General features: G+C 42.8%; 5 protein-coding genes and 1 pseudogene across 11 annotated transcripts; all 6 read left to right on the top strand.

Moving 5' to 3' along the window:
* The first annotated feature begins 3,104 nt into the window (after positions 1-3,104).
* On the top strand, positions 3,105-4,695 carry LOC9630958 (scarecrow-like protein 14). The gene has a single exon (XM_002967883.2). The coding sequence runs from the start codon at positions 3,124-3,126 to the stop codon at positions 4,573-4,575; it is 1,452 nt and encodes a 483-aa protein (XP_002967929.2). The 5' UTR covers positions 3,105-3,123; the 3' UTR covers positions 4,576-4,695.
* A 433-nt stretch (positions 4,696-5,128) lies between these two features.
* LOC112345554 (DEAD-box ATP-dependent RNA helicase FANCM-like) lies at positions 5,129-9,999 on the top strand. Of its 5 annotated transcripts, XM_024672565.1 has the most exons (22): positions 5,129-5,251; positions 5,306-5,534; positions 5,683-5,826; positions 5,882-5,964; positions 6,012-6,126; positions 6,180-6,271; positions 6,327-6,381; positions 6,432-6,553; positions 6,619-6,732; positions 6,782-6,975; positions 7,025-7,155; positions 7,206-7,266; positions 7,315-7,385; positions 7,429-7,478; positions 7,530-7,695; positions 7,749-7,876; positions 7,926-8,321; positions 8,368-8,947; positions 9,002-9,053; positions 9,101-9,235; positions 9,288-9,859; positions 9,919-9,999. In XM_024672565.1, exons 1-21 carry the CDS (start codon positions 5,213-5,215, stop codon positions 9,841-9,843), a joined length of 3,513 nt encoding a protein of 1,170 aa, XP_024528333.1. In that variant the 5' UTR covers positions 5,129-5,212; the 3' UTR covers positions 9,844-9,859; positions 9,919-9,999. The 5 variants fall into 5 exon arrangements, with proteins under 5 accessions (XP_024528333.1, XP_024528335.1, XP_024528332.1 ...); XM_024672567.1 differs by having other exon boundaries at positions 6,039-6,126; positions 9,288-9,942; XM_024672564.1 differs by having other exon boundaries at positions 9,288-9,942.
* LOC9630957 (ribulose bisphosphate carboxylase/oxygenase activase, chloroplastic) lies at positions 9,849-11,937 on the top strand. Its single transcript, XM_024672587.1, has 12 exons — positions 9,849-10,313; positions 10,369-10,454; positions 10,508-10,517; positions 10,573-10,635; positions 10,684-10,797; positions 10,852-10,913; positions 10,966-11,020; positions 11,079-11,280; positions 11,337-11,443; positions 11,498-11,553; positions 11,609-11,695; positions 11,745-11,937. The coding sequence occupies exons 1-12, from the start codon at positions 9,938-9,940 to the stop codon at positions 11,874-11,876; spliced, it is 1,350 nt and encodes a 449-aa protein (XP_024528355.1). The 5' UTR covers positions 9,849-9,937; the 3' UTR covers positions 11,877-11,937.
* Positions 11,938-12,030: 93 nt separating this feature from the next.
* Positions 12,031-14,501, top strand: LOC112345558 (MLO-like protein 1). 3 transcript variants are annotated; one of them, XM_024672584.1, is made up of 16 exons: positions 12,031-12,173; positions 12,242-12,311; positions 12,364-12,512; positions 12,565-12,681; positions 12,726-12,780; positions 12,853-12,938; positions 12,995-13,069; positions 13,118-13,203; positions 13,262-13,311; positions 13,359-13,399; positions 13,452-13,619; positions 13,677-13,712; positions 13,769-13,836; positions 13,906-13,966; positions 14,037-14,239; positions 14,304-14,501. In XM_024672584.1, exons 1-15 carry the CDS (start codon positions 12,054-12,056, stop codon positions 14,226-14,228), a joined length of 1,374 nt encoding a protein of 457 aa, XP_024528352.1. In that variant the 5' UTR covers positions 12,031-12,053; the 3' UTR covers positions 14,229-14,239; positions 14,304-14,501. The 3 variants fall into 3 exon arrangements, with proteins under 3 accessions (XP_024528352.1, XP_024528353.1, XP_024528354.1); XM_024672585.1 differs by having other exon boundaries at positions 14,296-14,501; XM_024672586.1 differs by lacking the exon at positions 12,565-12,681.
* A 178-nt stretch (positions 14,502-14,679) lies between these two features.
* LOC9630956 lies at positions 14,680-17,423 on the top strand (annotated as a pseudogene).
* Positions 17,424-17,468: 45 nt separating this feature from the next.
* On the top strand, positions 17,469-18,200 carry LOC9633102 (uncharacterized protein DDB_G0275933). The gene is made up of 3 exons (XM_002967880.2): positions 17,469-17,577; positions 17,754-17,901; positions 17,969-18,200. The coding sequence occupies exons 1-3, from the start codon at positions 17,505-17,507 to the stop codon at positions 18,030-18,032; spliced, it is 285 nt and encodes a 94-aa protein (XP_002967926.2). The 5' UTR covers positions 17,469-17,504; the 3' UTR covers positions 18,033-18,200.
* The last annotated feature ends 1,346 nt before the right edge of the window (positions 18,201-19,546 follow it).

Below are 19,546 nucleotides of genomic sequence, written 5' to 3'. Positions count from 1 at the left end.
AACGTTAAGACCCAGTTGTGCATCGTCATCCAAGGCAAACCTGGACAACAAAATTATATAAAGAACATTAGCACATCGTCTTGTTTTCCACTTTTTCTTTCCTCTTGCCTGTAACATCTCGTGTTGTGAGTCATAGGCTTTGCTTCTAAGAGTCAAAACTTCCGCCATTCGTTCGAATCCAATGCTGAAAGGACAATGTGAGCAAACCACGACCAAAACTTAGAACTTTCGAGCAAAAAGCAAAGCATGAGCCAAAATCCTCAACGTCGCACCGGCACTCTAGTCGATGGGGTACCTTCTTTCTTACGTTAAGCCACTGATATACCAAAATTGTGCCAAACACCATTTAATACCATTTAGTGTGCAAGTGCGAGATATAGAGAGCTGGTGCTCATAGGATTTTATTGGACCCTTGTTTTGTAGTACAATGGGGTTGGAGTTTAGCTTTAAATTCATGTGAGTTACATGCACGAAGTAAGAAACTTCGAAAATGAATGTCAAATTGCATCACTGGCTCTGATGGCCCTTGATGAAGATGATGCAATTGTTAAGAGGCATTATCAAAATCATCAACATGTTTGAATGCACATTTGAAGACATTTAGAAGAATATTCTAATCCCCATGAGTGGCTACCCTCAAACCATTGTACCACTTCAGTGTTGTCCCTTAGAGACACATGGGAAATTCATGCAAACATCAAGTATCATCCTAAGAATGATATATAGCAATCACTGTGAAATGATCGAGCCAATAGTACACATCATCCTCAGGATTCCTACGAAATAACTCTAGCCGAACGTGAGGACTAGCACCAAAAGTAGGAAAAGCTATACCATATGTCATGAATACTACTATCAATTGAGTTTGGTTATTCAATTGCAATCACATAGCATCAAGTCAAAGTTAAAAGAGGAAGAGACTATTACTTTGCCATGAAGATGAATGAAAAAGAAAAAGCAAAAGAAAAGAAATAAAAAAAGCTAGAAAGAAAGAGAGATTTAGACAGTATAAAAGTTAGATCTAAACCAAAATCCCAAATCCAAGCATTCCTGAAGGATAATTAAAGGTGCCTCTCACTTCCACCAATGTGAGTTAAAGGTGCTCCTCACTTCTACTAATGTGAGTGCATGGAATTTGGAAAGGAAATATAAAAAATGTGTATATCAATTAGCCCAAAAATTATAACTTATATACAAAATCGAGTGGTCCGAATTGAAACTAATTCGACGGCTATCAAAATCCCACTATGCTAATATTAATATACGGCATTGTAGCTATATATGTCCACATGTTACATGCTTTATTGATGCTTTATTGTTTATACCTAGGTAGGCTGAAGTATAAGCAAGTGGCTTTACAAAGTTTATATTAATTATAAATATTATTTATTTAAATTTAAATTTAATTTGGCTATATATTATATATGAATTAAGTTTTTTAAAATTTGAATCTTATCTAAATGAAATGAAGTTAGTATCTTTAATATTTGTACTTGTATTATTAATTCAAAGTGCTATTGCATACTCTCCAAAATTTGGAAAATTTAACGTATTAAATCCACAGGATATGGATAAAGTAATTCGTATCATCAATAGACTAATAGGAAAAATAGATTATAAAAAAAAAGATTATTCTAAGTTATTTTCAAGTGGAAAATCTATTCGTGTTTCATGTGGAATTGTTAAAATTATTATGAAATCAAAAGATGATTGCTCTACATCTGACACACAAGGCACTACAAAGGGTACAAACTTAATTCAAGGCTTTGAAAGACTTATAAATCCATTTATCAGTACACTTAAAATTAATCTTTGTGAATCCTTTGAAAATGAAAATCCTAATTACTTTATACAATATAAATTAGAACCAAAAGAAGAGTTGTTTGAGAAAACTAAAATTTCATACCATACTTATTTATGCCAACTTAAATCTAGTACAGTAATTAGTCCATCAATAATTTATATTGGTGATTTTCTAACTTCTTCAAACGGTAAAGTTATTTTGATTTTAGAATCAAATTGTGTTTTAGTTCTTTATTATCTTAAGGATAAAATTTGGAATTCAGAAACATCACAAAGTAATATTATATATTGTAAATTAAAATTACAAAATGATGGTAATCTAGTTCTATACAACAATTACAAAGCTATTTGGGATTCTAATAAGTATTGTTTTCCAGAATTGAAATGTTTAGAGTTAGATATATTTTATCTTACTGTTCAAAATAGCTGTAATATAAAAATATATTCTGCAATGTTTGAAGGTAAAGAGTTTTGGAAACTAAACCCTCCATATTTATGTTAAATGTTAAAGGTATTTGTATCACATATAAAGAATTTAATTTATATTGATATCACCAAAAGACTAAAAATATATAGAATATATAATATATAATAAAAATTCTAAAGATCTGTAAATTGTTCTTCTATAAACAATCGAATAAAATAAATCTCTAAACCTTTTATATTGTATATGTTTGAAATATTTAATAAAACTTGCTATGCTGCTTGAATATTTTATCTATAGATAAATTATGTCAAGATAAATAGAAGCAATTGTTACAAGGTTTTTAACCCATGATTAAGAACCTGATTTAGACCAGGAAAAGTCATAGATAAGGTTTTAAATATTAGAACATCTGAGACCATATTAAACAGAGGGTAGTGAGCTTCTTTATATCCAGATTACTTTAACTTGTTGGAGACATCCTTTAACAGCTTCATGCTTGGGATGGAGAAATTGCCACAGTTTTTAAGTTGGGCTGGGAATCTTTGATATTAACTGTATAGTGGTCCTAGAATCACAATCCAAAGTAAATTCCTCACAAAGAACACTCTCTTCTTTTTAAAGGTGGAAATAAAAAAAAGTCTAGCCTAACCTCCCATCCCTCTTGTTATCCTCCAAGCTCAATAATGATACCTTGTGCCATGTTTCTGGCACAGTTTCTATCCAAATTTTAATTTCCCATTTAACTTTTGCTGTCTCCTTGATTTTGAAGATTCCTAGAATCTGCCACGTGGCTATTTTTGTCCACCTCAGCTACCACGTCGATCAAGGCTGTTTCCACCACGTGCGTTAGACTTGGATCACAAGAGTCTGTCTTTGCAGGGTTTCTGGCGCGGATGGGAAATCTGGGGGAGGATTTGGTAACCAAGCTGAGAAGGGTTCTCCAGCAACACGAGGTAAAGCTCGAGCCAGCGGCTAGTTTCTACACGGAGCAGCAATGGTCGCCTGATTCCAACGATCCAACGCTCTCCTATCTGTCCAGAATGCTCATGGACGAAGACGACGAGGTTGAATCTCTTCCTCCGCAGAGATCTTACCAAGGTCTGCTGGACGAGCTCACGGCAATCGTTTCCCCTTCTTCCTCGAGCAGGGAGAGTTCCAGGGAGAGCGACTCACCAGGCTCACCCAGCGACGCAGGTTTCGTCAGTGGCGTGATCGACGAGTCCCCAAATTCTCCGACTGTAGATATACAGTGGTGCTTGATGGAGTGTGCTCGAGCCGTAGCAGCCAAGGACTTCGCGGCTTTCTACGCCCTGGCAAGCGATCTCAGGCAAGTGGTCTGGTCACAGTCGACTCCGCTAGAGAGGCTTGCGATGTTCTTCATCGAAGCGCTGGTAGCCCGGGTGACAGGAACAGGGCCGCAGACATACAGGGCTCTGGTGGCTGGAATGACCACCAGGAGGATTCTCTCGGGCAGCCGGATCGCGTGCCTCCCTTCCTCGAGGATCCACACCTTCGCCAACGATGTGATTCTCCGAGCTTGCGCTGGAGCGAGGAGAGTCCACATCGTCGACTATGGGATCTTCTGCGGTCACCAGTGGCCGTCGTTAATCAAGGCTTTGAGCGTCCGTCCGGAAGGTCCTCCACATCTCAAGATCACCGGGATCGATCTGCCAATGGTTCCCGAGGCGACACAAGCGGGGCAGCGCCTGACCGAGTACGCGAGATCACACGGTGTCCAGCTCGAGTTCTGCTCGATCCAGTCCAACTCCTGGGAGACGGTCCAGCCGGTGACGCACTCGAACGAGTTCCTGGTCGTCAACTCCAACGGCAGGCTGCAAAACATGAAGGACGAGTGGGTCGCCATTAACAATCCTCGCAAGCTTCTGTTCGAGAGGATCAGCAAGATGAGCCCCAAGCTGGTGGTGATGACCGTGGGGAACTCGTCCATGAGCTCGCCGTTCTTCCTCCCAAAGTTCGAGGCGGCGCTCGAGTATTACACGGCGAAGATGGAGTCCATGGACGCGTGGTTGAGCGACGATCTGGAGCAGCGGAGCTTGATGGAGAAGACGTTCCAGAAGGTGATCATGAACGTGGTGGCGTGCGATGGGTTGGATCAAGTGGAGCGGCCGGAGAAGTACAAGACCTGGGACGTGAGGGCCAAGCGCGCTGGATTCAAGCCATTCCCGGTCGAGGACGAGGATTACGAGAGGATGAAGACTACGTGGGGAGGATACAAGTATAGCGAGCACTTTCGGTGTGGAAGGGATGAGAATTGGGTCCTGCTGGGGTGGAAGGACGTGATCATGTGTGCAATTTCGGCCTGGCAAACCAAAGCTCGCTTCTAATCGCAGGATGAAAACATGGAGAAATCTCTCTTCCTCTTTTCTTTAAAGTTTTTGGTTTACTTAAGCAAATGTGTGGTGGATATACTTTAATATATTTGAATATTCTAAAATATTCTACCATTTATTCATCAAAACTTATAACAATCTAAAAAACATAAGAAAAAAAATCTATTTTTGTGAGTGCATGGAATATGGAAAGGGAATACAGAAATGTGCCTTTTAATTAGCCCAAAAACCCTAGCTTATATACAGGAGCGAGTGGTCCGGATTGAAACCAATCCGACGGCTACCAAAATCCACTACGCTAATATTAGTATACGGCATCGTAGCCGTACACTTGGCCCTCACATCTTGTATTTATAATTTATAAACTTTCTTAAACCCTTTCTAGTATATTATTTTTTATTTTATCATTTAATAATTGATATAATCTTGTGTTTATAAATTACTTATAATTATAAATTCTATTTGATCAGTTGGATTAACAAATAAGAATACTTAAGCAAACCAAGCTATTAAAGAAATGGTAAAAGCCCTAATGTTTGCCGCCAAGCGAGCGCTCTAGGGTTGGAGGATGCCGCGGGAGCGAGGATTCCATCAGCTGATCGCATGAACGCGTCTGGATCGGCTCGGTGGAATGCCCTTGCCTGGGAATGCGGCAGGTTTTGATGATGATGTGAGTGTGTTCTTCCTCTTGTTGTTCGCTTGAGACCCTGGTTGGATCGGCCAGGGTATCGACTGGGCGGCGGCCGTGACGGAGGTGGAGAATGTGGAGGCCGGGTATTTGCAGAGCAAGCAAAATGTTGAGGCGCAGCATCGAGCTGGGCGACAGCAAACACTCGATTCTTTCTTTAGAGGACGGGCGAATAGTGGTGAGCAAAATCAAGCTAGAGATGGAGATGTGGAAGGGATACAAGTGCCCATTGATCCCGTTGCTGCGACTACTTGGGTGTATCCAGGTTTGTTTCATACATTCTCTTCAATTCGATTTCTTTTTTAGTTCCGAGTTATTTCCTTCACCAACAATTACTTGAAATCCTTTCTGATTCGTCTTCTTGCGCGTTTTCTTTGTGTTGTTTACCTGTTTTATCTCTGATCTTTGCGCAGAAAATGTTCCATGTCGGGAGTATCAGTTCTCTATTGCAAAGACGGCGCTCTTTACGAACACCTTGGTTTCACTGCCAACCGGACTTGGAAAGACATTGATTGCCGCCGTAGTGATGTACAACTTTTACCGATGGTTTCCGGAAGGTATGCTTTCGGATGGTTTCTTCCTTTGATTCTCAAGGTGATGTCTCTCTCGTAGGAAAGGTTGTGTTTACAGCTCCTTCGAAGCCACTGGTTGTTCAGCAAATTGAAGCCTGTCACAACGTTGTGGGCATTCCTCAGGTACGTTTGCTAGTTGTGATGGCCTTTACAGTGGAAATTGTCTGCAGGCGTTGACGATAGATATGACAGGACAGATTAATCCCTCGCAACGAGCAGCTTTTTGGAAAAGCAAGCGGGTCTTTTTTGTTACACCACAAGTTCTTGAAAAAGACATAAAGTCTGGTAAAGTATCCTTTCTCGCTTTTCTTTTCGTCTTGATCGATTGCCGAATACAGGTAGTTGCCCACTACAACAACTTGTCTGCCTTGTTGTGGATGAGGCTCATCGCGCTCTTGGAAATTACGCGTATTGTGTGGCTGTCCGAGAGGTTATATTGTTAAAAAAATTTGTTCTTGTTTTCGGTGCTAACGTATCACAGACAGATAATGGCTGCGAAAATAGTGTTGCGAATACTGGCTTTGACGGCAACACCTGGATGTAAGTTATAGAAACATCCGCCTTTACTTCCTGAAATGTTTTGGCTGCAGCTAAACATGCAACCATACAATCTGTCGTTGATAATCTAAATATATCTTGCCTGGAGTACCGTGACGAGTATGATCACGACGTGAGCCAGTACACGCACGACAGGAAGCTCGAAGTTATTACGGTATGATTTTGCTACTTGGAAATTGGAGAAGCTGACGCGATGCTATTTCACAATTTTATTTGTAGGTTCCGTTGAATGCAGAATCGAAGAAGCTCAGAGACATGCTTTCAGATATCCTCCAGCCAGTAGTTTTAAAACTCTGTAACTATGGAGTGTTTTACAACAGGGATATTGCAAGGGTACAGTTTTCATTCGTCATGATCTTGTTCTGATGTTTTTTGGTGCCAGCTCACTCCCTATGAATTTCTCACTGCGAGAGAGAAATTTCGACAAGTTCCTCCAGTATCTCTTGCTCAAGGGCAAACTGGTGAACTGGAAGGGTGTTTTGGAGTAGGTATAACGTTATGCCACATACTCAAGCTACTTTCTAGTCACGGTATAAAACCAGCATTTGAAATGCTTCAACAAAAATTGCAGCAAGGGTACGACAGTTTGCCATATTTCTAACTACTGATAATTTCTTTGTAACAGGTTACTTGCACGGATGATGGGTCGAAATGAAAAGTTGCTTCATGTTAAACAGTTAATGCAGCAGACTATAAATCACGGTGCTCCAAGTCCTAAGCTTGATAAGATGGAAGAAATTATCTTGGCTCACTTCGGTAAGAAGATCGCTTTTTTATTAACATGTTAACTCCCTCTCCACCGTCAGGTGCTGACAATTCAGGGAATACAAGGGCAATTATCTTCACTAATTTCAGGGAGAGCGTAAAGTATGAACTTCAGAACTTTTCTTTTTGTTCCTGATATGCTTGCCTTAGGGACATAATGGAGTGCTTAGGCAAGATTAACGGTCCCGTAAAAGCTATGGAGTTTGTTGGGCAAAGCTCTGGTTAGTTTCATATCTACCTATAAGATGCTCAACTTGTTTGCAGGGAAAACTTCTAAAGGACAATCTCAAAAGATTCAGCAGCAAGTCCTTCAGGTCTGCTTCTTGTTTGGAAACATGAAAGTTGTGTGACATGTAGCATTTCAGAAGTTTCGAGCTGGTGGTTACAACACTATAGTCGCTACCTGTATTGGTGAAGAAGGGCTCGACATTATGGAAGTGGATCTGGTTATCTGTTTTGATGCCAATATCTCTCCTTTGAGGATGATTCAACGCATGGGACGAACTGGCCGAAAACGTGATGGCCGAGTGGATATCCTTTTTCTAGCTTTTGTATGATATACTGGTTTCCTTAACAGACGGCACTTGTTTTGGCTAGTGAGGGAACAGAAATTCAAGGTTATCTGAACAAACAAGCTAAAGGCAAAGCTATCGGCAAGCACATGATGAATGGTGGGCTACGAAGCTTCAACTTTCATGCCAGCTCTAGAATGGTAAATGTTTCCTAATTGCTATATGTTATAACATTTCTTTATCATGCAGGTTCCTCATGCCTTTACACCACAGTTACAAATGACAAAGCTTACAATTGAGAAATTTGTGCCTCGTTTTCGCAAAGCGAAACAAGACAAAACTCAAACATTTAATCCGATTGCCGAGCTTACAGCAGACGAGAGCGCGATGCTGTCAAAGTACTTCAAGTCACCGGAGGAGGAAATCTGGAGTCCATCGCTTATTGCATTTCCGAATAACCAGCTTATTGCTACTGCTATTCACAGTGTTAAACATTCCTCGAGGACCACCTCAATGCTTATTGATGTATTGCAAGAGCTGCGTGAGCTGCGTGAGCTGCCACCTCGGAACGCTATTGATACACTCCCGCCTTCAAATGCCGTTGATAACAGTCACCCTGAACTGCCGCTTTCAAAAAGTGATAAGGTACATATATGTTGAGTGTATGGCTGGAGTAAGTTTTGTTTTGCAGGTAGCCAAAAATGACGAAGACGCGGTCTTTGACCATGCTGGTGATCAGGGCTGGCAAGACTATCCATTTCATCCAGATCCCTATGAATCACTTGCAGACGCAAGTGCTGAAAATGCTCCAGCAGAAGCTTTACATCCTGCTCCAGAACAAAGCTCTCCGCCAAACCATCATTTTTACTTCACCAATGGTGCCATTTCCATCACAAATGAGGGGTACGTGATGGTATCTTCACCACCTGATTTATTCGGAAGAGCACCCGATAGCAAGCAGCTAGAAAGCACACATAACGCGTCTCCGGTGCCAATAAGTGAAAGTCCGAAACTGGTGGAATTCGTGCCAGAAACACCTGACATCGCAAAGGCGGAAGTAATCTTTGAAAGTCCCATTTTTACAAGACTGCCTTCGGAGGCTCGTGTCCAGAGAAGTGGCAGAAACAGCAGTAACGAAGACTGGAAGTGTCCTAGTAGTGAACTTCCCTCCGCAGTTAGGAAGCCTCGTCCTTTGAAACGGCTTAAAAGGGGACGAGAACTTCTGCCACTTTTGGCAACTTTCAAAGATGAAAATCGGGCGACTGATACAGGTAATATACATATCGTAATCCGCCGATTGAATCTCAACTTGCTTCATCTTTCAGAAAAGGAACAGATAAAGGAAGCCGTTCGGCATTTTATTGATGACGAGGCCGAGTATGTTTTCCTTATATTGTTTGCTGTCTAATTGTTTTTCGCTGTAGAGTTTCTTCGGATGCGGAAGTTTCTCCTGACACTGATCAAGAAAATTGTACGTGTAGCGATAGTTTCATTGACGACAATGTCCATACCAGCGGTCCCGGTAGCGGTGCTTCTGTGGATATGATGGCGATTTACAGGTCTATTGAAAGTGTGATGTTCCACTCTTTTATTGAACTTTCATCTTTACAGACGATCCCTGCTCTCACAGTCCCCGGCTGAAGCCTTGGCTTACATGCGGTCCCTTCATTCCGGCAGCACTCCTACTTCTAGCAGCCTATGCAAGTCATCCGAAAAATCCTCTCATCCACCATCGGTTCCTGCATCCGACAGTGGTAAAAAGTCCGTCACGTTTAATTTACTACCGCCACGGCCCGAGTTGCACACACGTAACGAGCAAGAAGAAGTCGAGTGCAGCACGAAGGAATTTAGAAAGAGGAAGCTGAGCTTTCATACGGGAGCAGGCCCGTCAAATAACGCGATAGACGCAGCAGTGAAGACTGATGTGGAGGTATCAAACGGCATTAGTTGCAGGACAGGCATGGAGAACAGGGAACCTTGGAAAGCTAGTACAGGTGCTGGGCCGAGCCACGAGCCAATCGCGGACGACTTCTTTGATGATCTAGATCTTGACGCACTGGAGGCTGAAGCTACTAAACAATCTCGGTTACGCGGTACCCAAGCAGGTATAGAACAACAGATGGACGAAGATTTTGAGTGTATACCTTCATTCGACCTCGGTATATAGAGGAGGAGCAGTACAGGTGGGTTACGATTTTAATCTTGTCATTTACTGGAAAGAGGCGAGCTCTCGTGTGGCTAGAAATGGAGGAAGGAATTCAATGACCACGGCATTGTTTCAAGGGGTTTACAGCAGCACTAGTGGAATGGCCGGGATGGTAGGATATTCGGCGTTTCTGATGGGAAATTATGAGCAGCACAGGCATCTTACAGCAGGCATCCACTTTTGTAGAAGGAGAGCTTCGAGTCTTCGCTCTTCACTATCATACTCAAGTCCCTCCTGCTCGTCGTCGTCACCCAGGGAAAATGAACCGGTGCAGGAGAGGCTGGGGCCTTCATCATGGACTGCCAAGGATTCTGTAGGCGAAGATTATCTCTACAGGCTTGGAAAAGAGGCCGATAATATGAACATCACCGTCGGAGCACGTCAAGGGATGATCGATAGCGTTTTTGTTGGTGATTTTCTTGGAAAGGAAGGTAAGCTTTTGACGCTCGTTTGTTTCTTCGTCCTCTGAAGTGTTGTTTTCCCCAGCCGATATTGTGTTCGCTTACAGGCAGAAAGTCACACGTTCGTTCGAGCATTTGCAAGGAGACTACTATATAGCCCCGGCATTTCTGGTATGTCACTTGTGTCGTTTGACTCGTACCATTGTTCTGACAAGGACTTACAGGATGCTGTAGGTGAGTGTATAAATTCTTGTGACCGAAATCGGAGCTAATGGATATGACCTTCTAGTGACGCACATTGTCAAAAATTATGTTGCCGAGCAGCTAGACACTAGTGTCCCTCTCATCCTCGGTATGCATTTTCCCAGTACGTTATTTCTTTCACTCACAAATGATACAGGTGTATGGGGTGGTAAAGGGCAAGGAAAGACTTTCCAGACCGAGCTAATATTTAAGGCCATGGGAGTGGAGCCTGTCATCATGTCTGCGGGAGAAATGGAGTCGGAAAGAGCTGGTGAGTTCATGCGTTTTGTATGGGAAGCTAAGCTTTTCTCGTTCTTCATCCCAGGTGAACCCGGACGCTTGATCAGGGATCGTTACAGAACAGCTGCACAAGTTGTAAAAAATCAGGTACGTGCTGCGACTTACTGGACAAAAGCACTCTTTAACGTCTCTGTACCAGGGAAAACTGAGCTGCCTGATGATCAACGATATTGATGCTGGCATTGGGCGATTTGGTAGGCAAGTGCAAATTGTTGTCAGGGGAAGTTTATTTTGGTTTGACTCACGGTGCAGAAAACACCCAGATGACAGTGAACAATCAAATTGTGGTGGGTACGCTGATGAACTTGGCCGACAATCCAACACAAGTTAGCGTTGGTCAAGATTGGCGGGAAGGAGACGTTATCAAGCGGGTTCCAATTATTGTAACGGGGAACGATTTCTCGACTCTTTGGGCGCCGCTTATTCGCGATGGTCGAATGGACAAGTTTTACTGGTATGTGTACTGCGCTGGGCTTGTGTACCACTGCTTGGTTCTGATCTACTTCGCAGGCAACCAAGTAGAGAGGATCTGATCAATATTGTCTACCGTATGTACTCCAAAGACGGTCTTTCACGCGTGGACGTCGAAACTATTGTCGACAAATTTCCTAATCAAGGTAAGGGTCGCTCTCGTGGAAATTGACGACGTGATTTGGACCATCTTTGATTAGCTCTAGACTTCTACGGTGCTCTAAAGTCCAGAGCATGTGACGAAGAATTGTGGAAGGTAGTCTTGACTTCATTTTCCTTACGGCTCTTATGCTGCTGAGTGCTGCCTGCAGTGGCTGGAATCTAATGGTGGTCCCGAGAAACTCAACGAAATATTTCGCCAGAGCAAAAAGAAAACCATTGATTTCAATCCGCCTGAGGTACTTATATCTATTTGAGGTAACGGATTTTGATTGCTACCCTTTGTAGCAAACACTCACGAGTCTACTGAAAGCCGGGACCTCTCTAGTCGAGGAACAGAAAATGGTGACAAAGATGCGACTGTCTGATGAGTACATGAAGAAACAAACCGGTGAAGGTGGTCTGATCGGACTTTCTTAGAATTCAGTGTGATGCCTTCGAGGAGGAGGCTTTTGATTCATGAACAAAAAACTTATGTTTCTCCGGGTAAGTTCTAAGTAGTGACGTCACGGGGTCATACAACTCCTGGACTATTAGTTGTATAAGCATTCACACATTTCCCGAGGAAAAAAAAGAGGACAGGAAAGAAATTCAGAGATGGAGGAAGCGAAGGATCGCAGCTTAGAAGTGACACCGACATGGGCTGTGGCCATCGTCTGCTCCATCTTCGTTCTTGCGTCCTTCGGTTTGGAGCGATCCATTCACTTCACTGGCAAGGTAATACTTGATCTTTCTTTCGGTGATCTGTTTTTCTCTTGCTCTGATGCTGCAATTGAATTTTGCAGTGGCTGCAGCAGCGGGAAGAGAGATCGAGAAGCAAACCGTTGTACCAAGCACTCGAAAAAATCAAAGAAGGTTTGTTTCTAGTCACCGATTTGTACAAGAAATGCTGTTCATTTCCATGCAGAGCTTATGCTTCTTGGCTTTGTGTCTCTCCTGCTCGCATCTTTCGGAGATGGAGTGACTCGCATTTGCAGATCGCCGACACGGCGTATGATCCCGTGCGAGGAAACGGAGGCCGAAGTTGACGAGATCAGCAGGTTCAATTGCCCCGAGGTGAGCTGAATTTTAAGTGATAGCCTCTTGGATTGATGCTGGTCATGTTCAGGGTAAAGTTCCTTTCATTTCCAAGTCCAGTTTGCATAAGCTCCACATTTTCATTTTCCTGTTGGCGATTGTTCATGTGGTTTATAGTTGCTTTACACTGTTACTTGGAAGATACAAGGTGTGCAAGTCTGGATTGGGTTTTCGCTTACTCGTTTTAGTCAGGTCCATTGCTGGGGAGTGTGGGAGATTGAAGCGCAGAGGTCTGAAGAAGAAACAGGTAAATTCCGCTGCGCACTTTGCGCTAGTTTTTAATAATATTTGTTGCATGGAATCGCGGAGCATGGCCCAGCATTACCAAGACTGAATAGACAGCGGACGTTTTTGCACAAGCATGCAAAGCCGAGATACATGTCGTCGCCGTTTTTGAGCTGGATCGTGAGTCCGTTTTCTGTGCTTGAGTTTATCTCGAACACTAACCTTTGTTTTGGCAGGTCTGCTTTGCTCGACAGTTTGGCAGCTCTGTGACGCAAACTGAATACACAGCTCTTCGTGTTGGGTTTCTGCAGGTGCGTGAAAAAGTTTAGAAATTGTTTTCTGAAGGCTTGTATTCACAGAAGCACCGGCTGAGGCCAACATTCGACTTCCATCGCTACATTCTTCGTGTTTTGCACGATGATTACAGAGATGTTGTCGGGATCAGGTACTTCCTCTCTTCTCTTTCACATTTTGGGGTGAAAGAGAAGTGTTTCATTCTTTAGTGGTCCACTGTGGCTTTTCGTGGTCACGTTTCTACTGCTTGATATCAAAGGTATGTGATACAGAAAACCGCTTCTCAATTGACAAGTTAGCGTACAGGCTGGAACACTTACTTTTGGATCTCTTTCCTTCCTTTGGGTGTAAGAATTTACATACGATTTGTTTGATCATATTTTCGGTTTGTACTTGCAGCTTCTACTTGTTATTGGAGCAAAGCTACAGTATGTGATCATGTCCCTAGCAGGAGAAGTTGTGAGGCAGCAGCATGATGAAGAAGCCACTGCTAATCTCCGAGACGATCTTTTCTGGTTCAAAAGGCCACAGCTCGTATTGCATCTTCTCCACTTTATTCTCTTCCAGGTAACTGAATCTCTTAGTGTTCTATGGATTTCTCATATTCGTTCGTTTTAATTCCAGAACGCTTTTGAGCTTGCGTTCTTCCTGTGGATTTGGGTAAAGCGAGTCATACATGGCTTATATAATCTTCTCCTGACTCGTCTTCCACGCAGAGAACACTTGGCTTTACGTCTTGTCTGATGGAGAGGCTTGGATTCGTGATCACTCGATTGGTCATTGGGTAAGAGGGACCACTTTTCTTTTCTTTTGTTTTCCAGCTAACTTTGCATCACGTCATTCACGACTGCAGGATCATCGTCCAGGTCCTATGCAGCTACAGTACGCTCCCGCTTTATGCACTGGTGACACAGGTGCATTTCACGATTCTCATTTCATTTCCGGAAGCAAAAGCACAAGCACTCACTTTCTTGTCTCGTGTAGATGGGGAGTCACTACAAGGCTGCCATTTTCAATGAACACGTACAGCATGCTTTGAGCAGCTGGCACGCCCAAGCCAGGCACAGAGCCAAGCACCATCCTTCCATCCAAAACTCCGACGCGAGCCAGCCTCACTCTCATGACCAGGCCGAGGAGGTCGAGCTCAATCCAAGTAACACCACTTCTTCTGAGTGATCATACGACTGGTGAGCATGAGCATGATTCGGCTAGAGCAACTAGACTGTATTTATAACTATTCAAGCGATGCAGGAAGTCTGGCAAACGGAGAGAAAAAAAAAAGAAGAAGAAGAAAACGAGCAAGCAACGTTATAGAAGCGCTCCGAGCGTGCTTTCCCTTCCCTTCGTAAGTGGTTTCCTGCTTTACCTTGCTTGGAATATATCTCGAAGAGACGACCCCAGCAAGAATCTAAACACTTTAAGAGGAAATAATGTAAACAAATCACCAAACTTCCACCTGGACCGCAGAACTTAGCGAGAAACTTACGAGCGAAGGGAGAAATAGTACCATGGACAAAGCAGGCTTAAGTAGCTAGCCGCGCTGGGACACGGCTTTCCTTCTTGTTCGCATCCATAGCTAAAGATCGCTAATATCTCTTGTCGCTCTCCCTCGTTTTTTTCTCTCTCGCTCCTTGTTCTTCCGGTGGCCATGGCCGAGGAGGAGAAACATGTCGAGGGTGGCTCCCTGGAAGTCACTCCGACATGGGCGGTCGCCTTGGTTTGCTCGATCTTCGTCCTCGCGTCTTTCGGCCTGGTGCGAGCGATCCACCACTTGGGCAGGGTAATGTTAAGCCGATCGATCGGCCGAGCGATCGGGCCACTTGGGCTTACGAATCTACATGCGTGTCAGTGCAGTACCTCCGCAGGCGCCAGGAGAAATCGCTCTACCAGGCGCTGGACAAGATCAAAGAAGGTATGGCTGTTTTTTTTCCGGAGCCCCCGAGCTCTCAAAAAATGTGGCTTTTGCTCGTGTTTTGTGCGTGTTTGTAGAACTCATGCTTCTGGGATTCATATCGCTGCTCCTGACGGTGTTCCAGCCCGTGATCGCCAGCATATGCATGCCACACAACTTCATCGAGCATATGCTACCGTGCAAATTCGATACCAAGACACTGACATTGGCGGGAGAGGCTCCACACGGCGCCCCCAACGGGACCTCCGAAACTCCATCTGGTCACGCACGGAGGCTCCTCGCTCTCAATCGGCGCATGCTCTCATCCGAATCCTCAAAAGAGGCCGCGGAGACGTCAAAGTGCTTCGCCAAGGTCTAGTCTAGTCTAGTCTCTTTTCTTTTCTTCCTCTCTTCCTTCTTTTTCGTATCACTCACGGCCTAGAACTTCGAGAAACCATGAGCTTTGTATCGTTTTTCTTGCAGAATAAGGTCCCTTTTGTTTCCAGAGAAGGCCTTCACAAGCTACACATTTTCATCTTCGTGCTGGCCGTAGTTCACGTAGTCTACAGCTGCCTAACGCTGATATTAGGAAGATACAAGGTACGTTTTTTTTCTCAGAACAAACAAAGAAAGAAAAAAACAAGAAACACTAAAGAAAAAATAAATCCAGGTACACGGATGGAGTGCCTGGGAAAGAAGGGCGCAAGCCGAACCGCAGACCGAGACACCAAGTACGTCAAATTTCCTTGTTTCGGACTGTCCTCCAGACAAGACGTGTTTCACCTTTCTGTTTTCTTTGTTTCTTCTAGGCATAAAGAAGCGCGGCAAGCTTGTCAGACAGAGCACATTCCTAAAGAAGCATGCCAATCCAAAATGGATATCATCAGACTTTCTCAGCTGGATCGTAAGTAACTCGAGCTTTGCAAAAATCTGTAGCAAAACGAGGATGTTTTCTTTCCAGGTTTGCTTCTTCCGACAGTTCGGGCGTTCCGTGACATATACCGAGTACCAGACACTCCGCCTGGGATTCATTCGAGTAAGCAAGCAATCGTCGTCGTCGTCGAGTCATGCGGTAGAGCTTGAGTGTTGTGTTTTTATCTCTTTGCAGAACCACAACTTGAAACCCTCGTTTGACTTCCATAGGTACGTCTTCGGGTACTGGAAGATGACTTTAAGAAGGTTGTAGGCATCAGGTAACCTCTTCTTCTTGTTTTCGTTCCAAGGAACAACTAATGATTTATATTGCAGTTTCTACCTTTGGTTTTTTGTGGTGCTCTTCCTATTGCTCAACGTCAGCGGTATAGCTTGGATTTCTTTCGAATTTTCTTCAAACGCATTTGTGAAAAACTTGCAGGATGGCACACTTATTTCTGGATTGCCTTTCTTCCGCTGGGGGTTTGTAATTTTCTCCTTTGTTTCCATTTTTTGATTCATGGGCTTGCAGATCCTTTTGGTTGTTGGAGCCAAGCTACAGAATATCATAATGGCGCTCGCGGTCGAGATTGCGGAAGAGCAAAAGAACCAGTCGACCGTGGTGGTCAATCTTCGAGACGAGCTCTTCTGGTTTAATCGGCCGAAACTCATCCTCTATCTTATTCACTTTGTCCTCTTCCAGGTTTTCTTCTTCTTCCTTCTTTTTTACCTTAGCTTTCAGACTGCTCTAATGGTTTCTTTGCTTCACAGAATGCGTTCGAGCTCGCCTTCTTCGTGTGGATATGGGTAAAACTAATCTTATTCAGTGTTGCTGACTAGCAAATGCATGTTTGCTTTGCTTGCCTTGCAGGCAGCGTTTGGTTTCGATTCTTGCTTCATGGAAAATCTTGGTTTTGTCATCACGCGTCTTGTCATTGGGTAAGACACTCCCAAAAGCCTGTTTTTTTTTTATCTGTTTCATCGCGCTCTTTTGGCCTTTTTAACCGCAGCACTTGTTCTGTAGAGTCATCGTGCAAGTCCTGTGCAGTTACAGCACTTTACCACTGTATGCGCTAGTGACACAGGTATTTCATCGAGGCTCTACACAGATAATCGCCTTTGCTGAGTAATCCCTTTCCTGTAGATGGGAAAACACTTCAAGTTTGGAGAAGATATACAGAGCGTACTGACGAGCCTGCATGCCAAAGCCAAGAAGAAGTCCGTGCACGGTGGCTCCGGAAGTGGCGGCGGTGGTGAGACAGCGGCCACAACAGCAGGAGCAGCAGCTCCGGCCAAGCCCAATCTTCGGATGGCTGCCGCTGCCGCTGCTGCTGCTGCTGCGAAGAAATCTTCTCAAGATCCAGAAGATCACGCGCCCCAGAAAACTTCCGAGCTAGAAATGCAGCAACAAAAGCAACATCTTGATGGCGAGCACGAGGTAAATTCTTGAGCAGGAAGAATCAAACAATGTATATTACCACCCCCGCTATAAGCTTCTCTGGAGAAAGATATGCCAATCACCTGAGTGTGAGAAATTTTGAACAAATTCAAAAGTCGGTTGCTTTTCAGCTGAATCCGGGGGCTCGCGGGATTCGAGACCGCGATCTCTTTTGTCCAGCTAGGGTTTTAGCTCTGCTTGTTGGAAGGAAATGGTGGAGCAAGAGGCTGTAGAGGCGCTGGTGATGAAGAGGCGGGAGCGCGTCCAGAAGAAGGTTGAAGAAGGTGAGTCCGCATTCCTTTGCCTCCTGCGATCCGATCAATGCTCAATACTGTCAAGTATTTTTGACAGTCTTCGATTTTGCTTGCATTGGCCCTTTTCTTTTGCATTTTGGTGTTTCTTCCTCTTGCTCTTTTCGTTTTTTCTTTCGTTAAGTTTGCTATTCTTTTTGCTGGTGTAGAACTTCGCAGCAAAATGAAGGCCCAAGCGTTCCGGAAATGCGACCCTGTTGTGGCCAAGTACGCCGAGTGTGCCAAAGGGAGGACGTTTTCCATGGCCTGGGCTTGCCGAGCACAGGCCAAGGAGATGAACGAGTGCCTTCACCTCTAGTAAGTGTTGTGCTTCTCTTTCTCTCTTTAAAATCTTGGGCTTATAGAGTAACTGGTTTCCTCTCAGTACTACAGATGCTGTGCTTGAGGAGTACAAACAAGACTACTTGAAGCAGCACACGCTCAGATAACAGTTTAGGAGTTTGAATAATGTTTTGATAGTAACTGTGGGAGCTGGATTTTAGTGACAACAAGTATGCAGCTTTCGTTATAGTTCAGTGCGTTGCAGCAATCCTTGATTCTCTTTGTCCATCACAAAACTTACAAATTTGACAAAAATAAGAAATTACAGCAGCATCCACTCTTCTCGATTATTATACTAAATTAGTGTGGTAAACACAAAGGAAATATTCATTAGTTTCGCTTTAGCTAGAAGATGAATATATAACTTATTTATTAGTAGCTTAAAATCATAGTGTCTGATTAACTGTAATCTAGTGTCAGTGTATTCATTCTACTAATAGCAATAGTTGAGTATATAAAAATACTTATATTAAAAATATATAAATCATTTTCACTTTATACTACTCATACTACAATATAAGAGGGTTCTCTAATTATATAATAAAAAAAAATTACTGGTAATGCAATTTAGAATCTTCTATTGCTCCTTATTCCCATTAGTTTTTCAGCTATTTGATAATTTGAACATGGAACAAGTAAAATTTTATATATTGTTTCTTTTATCTATAATATTAATACTAACTTAAATTTCTAGTGCATCACCAAATTCACCACCATCACTTAGTAAATATGAACCAAAATTTGGTAATTTTAAAGTGCTAAATTCACATGAAATGGCAAGAGTGGTTGGTGCAATCAAGGAACTAATTGATAAAATTAATTATAAAGAAAAGGATTATTCTTATACTTATTCAGATGGAGATTCAGTTAGTGTTTCTTGTGGTATTGTTAAAATATTTATGGAAGCTAAACCTCAATGCTCTACATCTAAAACACCAACAACATCATCAGGTTCAAATTTAATTATGGGGTTTGATAGGCTTTTAACTCCATATATTAATGCTCTCTATATTCATCTTTGAGATTCTTTTGTTTCTTTTTATGCTATCTTAAGTCTAGTACATTAATAAGTCCATCAACAATTTTAATAGGAGATTTCTTAATTTCTCCAAATGGTAAAGTATTTGGATCTTTGGAAATTATATACTAAAGGTTTATGTTAAGAATTAAAATAATTTATATTTAATTAAAGTTTCTGTACCTAAAAAAGGAAATATGGCTTAGTTTGATTTTGATCTAAATTAAAATAGTTTAATAACACATGATTAAAGGTATTTAATCTTTGCCTTAATAAAAAACTGTAATTAGAACAGCTATTGCGTGAATTGTCTTGCAGGAACAATTGCGGACTTTTATGCACCATGCCTCAGTTCTAGGTGCTGTTGTTGCTGATAACCCGTATAGTTTAAGAGCCTTGCCATATCATCAATTGAGCATATGCTCATAAATTAACCTATTTTTTGTGTTGGTCTTTTATGTTTGGGGTTGCAAGGAACGTATGGTGCTACACAAAAGAGGACAAGCTGAGGTCCTTGTTCTTCCTAGTAGTGTTGACAGTTGGATTTTAACTCAAAAAAATGCGTATTCTTCCCTCTAGTGCATAGCCTTAGGTGAGACTCCA

The sequence above is a fragment of the Selaginella moellendorffii genome, unplaced genomic scaffold (assembly GCF_000143415.4).
Source record: "Selaginella moellendorffii unplaced genomic scaffold, v1.0 SELMOscaffold_9, whole genome shotgun sequence".
Taxonomy (NCBI): Eukaryota; Viridiplantae; Streptophyta; class Lycopodiopsida; order Selaginellales; family Selaginellaceae; genus Selaginella; species Selaginella moellendorffii.
The sequence above is the reverse complement of the archived record's forward strand: the minus strand, read 5'-3'. Positions and strand labels throughout refer to the sequence as shown.

Bases quoted from the DNA above. Each gene is read 5' to 3' on its own strand.
- LOC9630958 (XM_002967883.2), top strand. From the start codon at position 3,124: ATGGGAAATCTGGGGGAGGATTTGGTAACCAAGCTGAGAAGGGTTCTC.
- LOC112345554 (XM_024672565.1), top strand. From the start codon at position 5,213: ATGCCCTTGCCTGGGAATGCGGCAGGTTTTGATGATGAT. The intron at 5,965-6,011 runs GTACGTTTGCTA...AATTGTCTGCAG, and splicing joins ACGTTGTGGGCATTCCTCAG to GCGTTGACGATAGATATGAC. The intron at 7,877-7,925 runs GTAAATGTTTCC...TTTATCATGCAG, and splicing joins TTCATGCCAGCTCTAGAATG to GTTCCTCATGCCTTTACACC.
- LOC9630957 (XM_024672587.1), top strand. From the start codon at position 9,938: ATGACCACGGCATTGTTTCAAGGGGTTTACAGCAGCACTAGTGGAATG. The intron at 10,636-10,683 runs GTATGCATTTTC...CAAATGATACAG, and splicing joins TAGTGTCCCTCTCATCCTCG to GTGTATGGGGTGGTAAAGGG. The intron at 11,696-11,744 runs GTACTTATATCT...TACCCTTTGTAG, and splicing joins TTGATTTCAATCCGCCTGAG to CAAACACTCACGAGTCTACT.
- LOC112345558 (XM_024672584.1), top strand. From the start codon at position 12,054: ATGGAGGAAGCGAAGGATCGCAGCTTAGAAGTGACACCGACATGGGCT. The intron at 12,939-12,994 runs GTGAGTCCGTTT...TTGTTTTGGCAG, and splicing joins CGCCGTTTTTGAGCTGGATC to GTCTGCTTTGCTCGACAGTT. The intron at 13,837-13,905 runs GTAAGAGGGACC...TCACGACTGCAG, and splicing joins ATCACTCGATTGGTCATTGG to GATCATCGTCCAGGTCCTAT.
- LOC9633102 (XM_002967880.2), top strand. From the start codon at position 17,505: ATGGTGGAGCAAGAGGCTGTAGAGGCGCTGGTGATGAAGAGGCGGGAG. The intron at 17,578-17,753 runs GTGAGTCCGCAT...TTGCTGGTGTAG, and splicing joins CCAGAAGAAGGTTGAAGAAG to AACTTCGCAGCAAAATGAAG. The intron at 17,902-17,968 runs GTAAGTGTTGTG...GTTTCCTCTCAG, and splicing joins AACGAGTGCCTTCACCTCTA to TACTACAGATGCTGTGCTTG.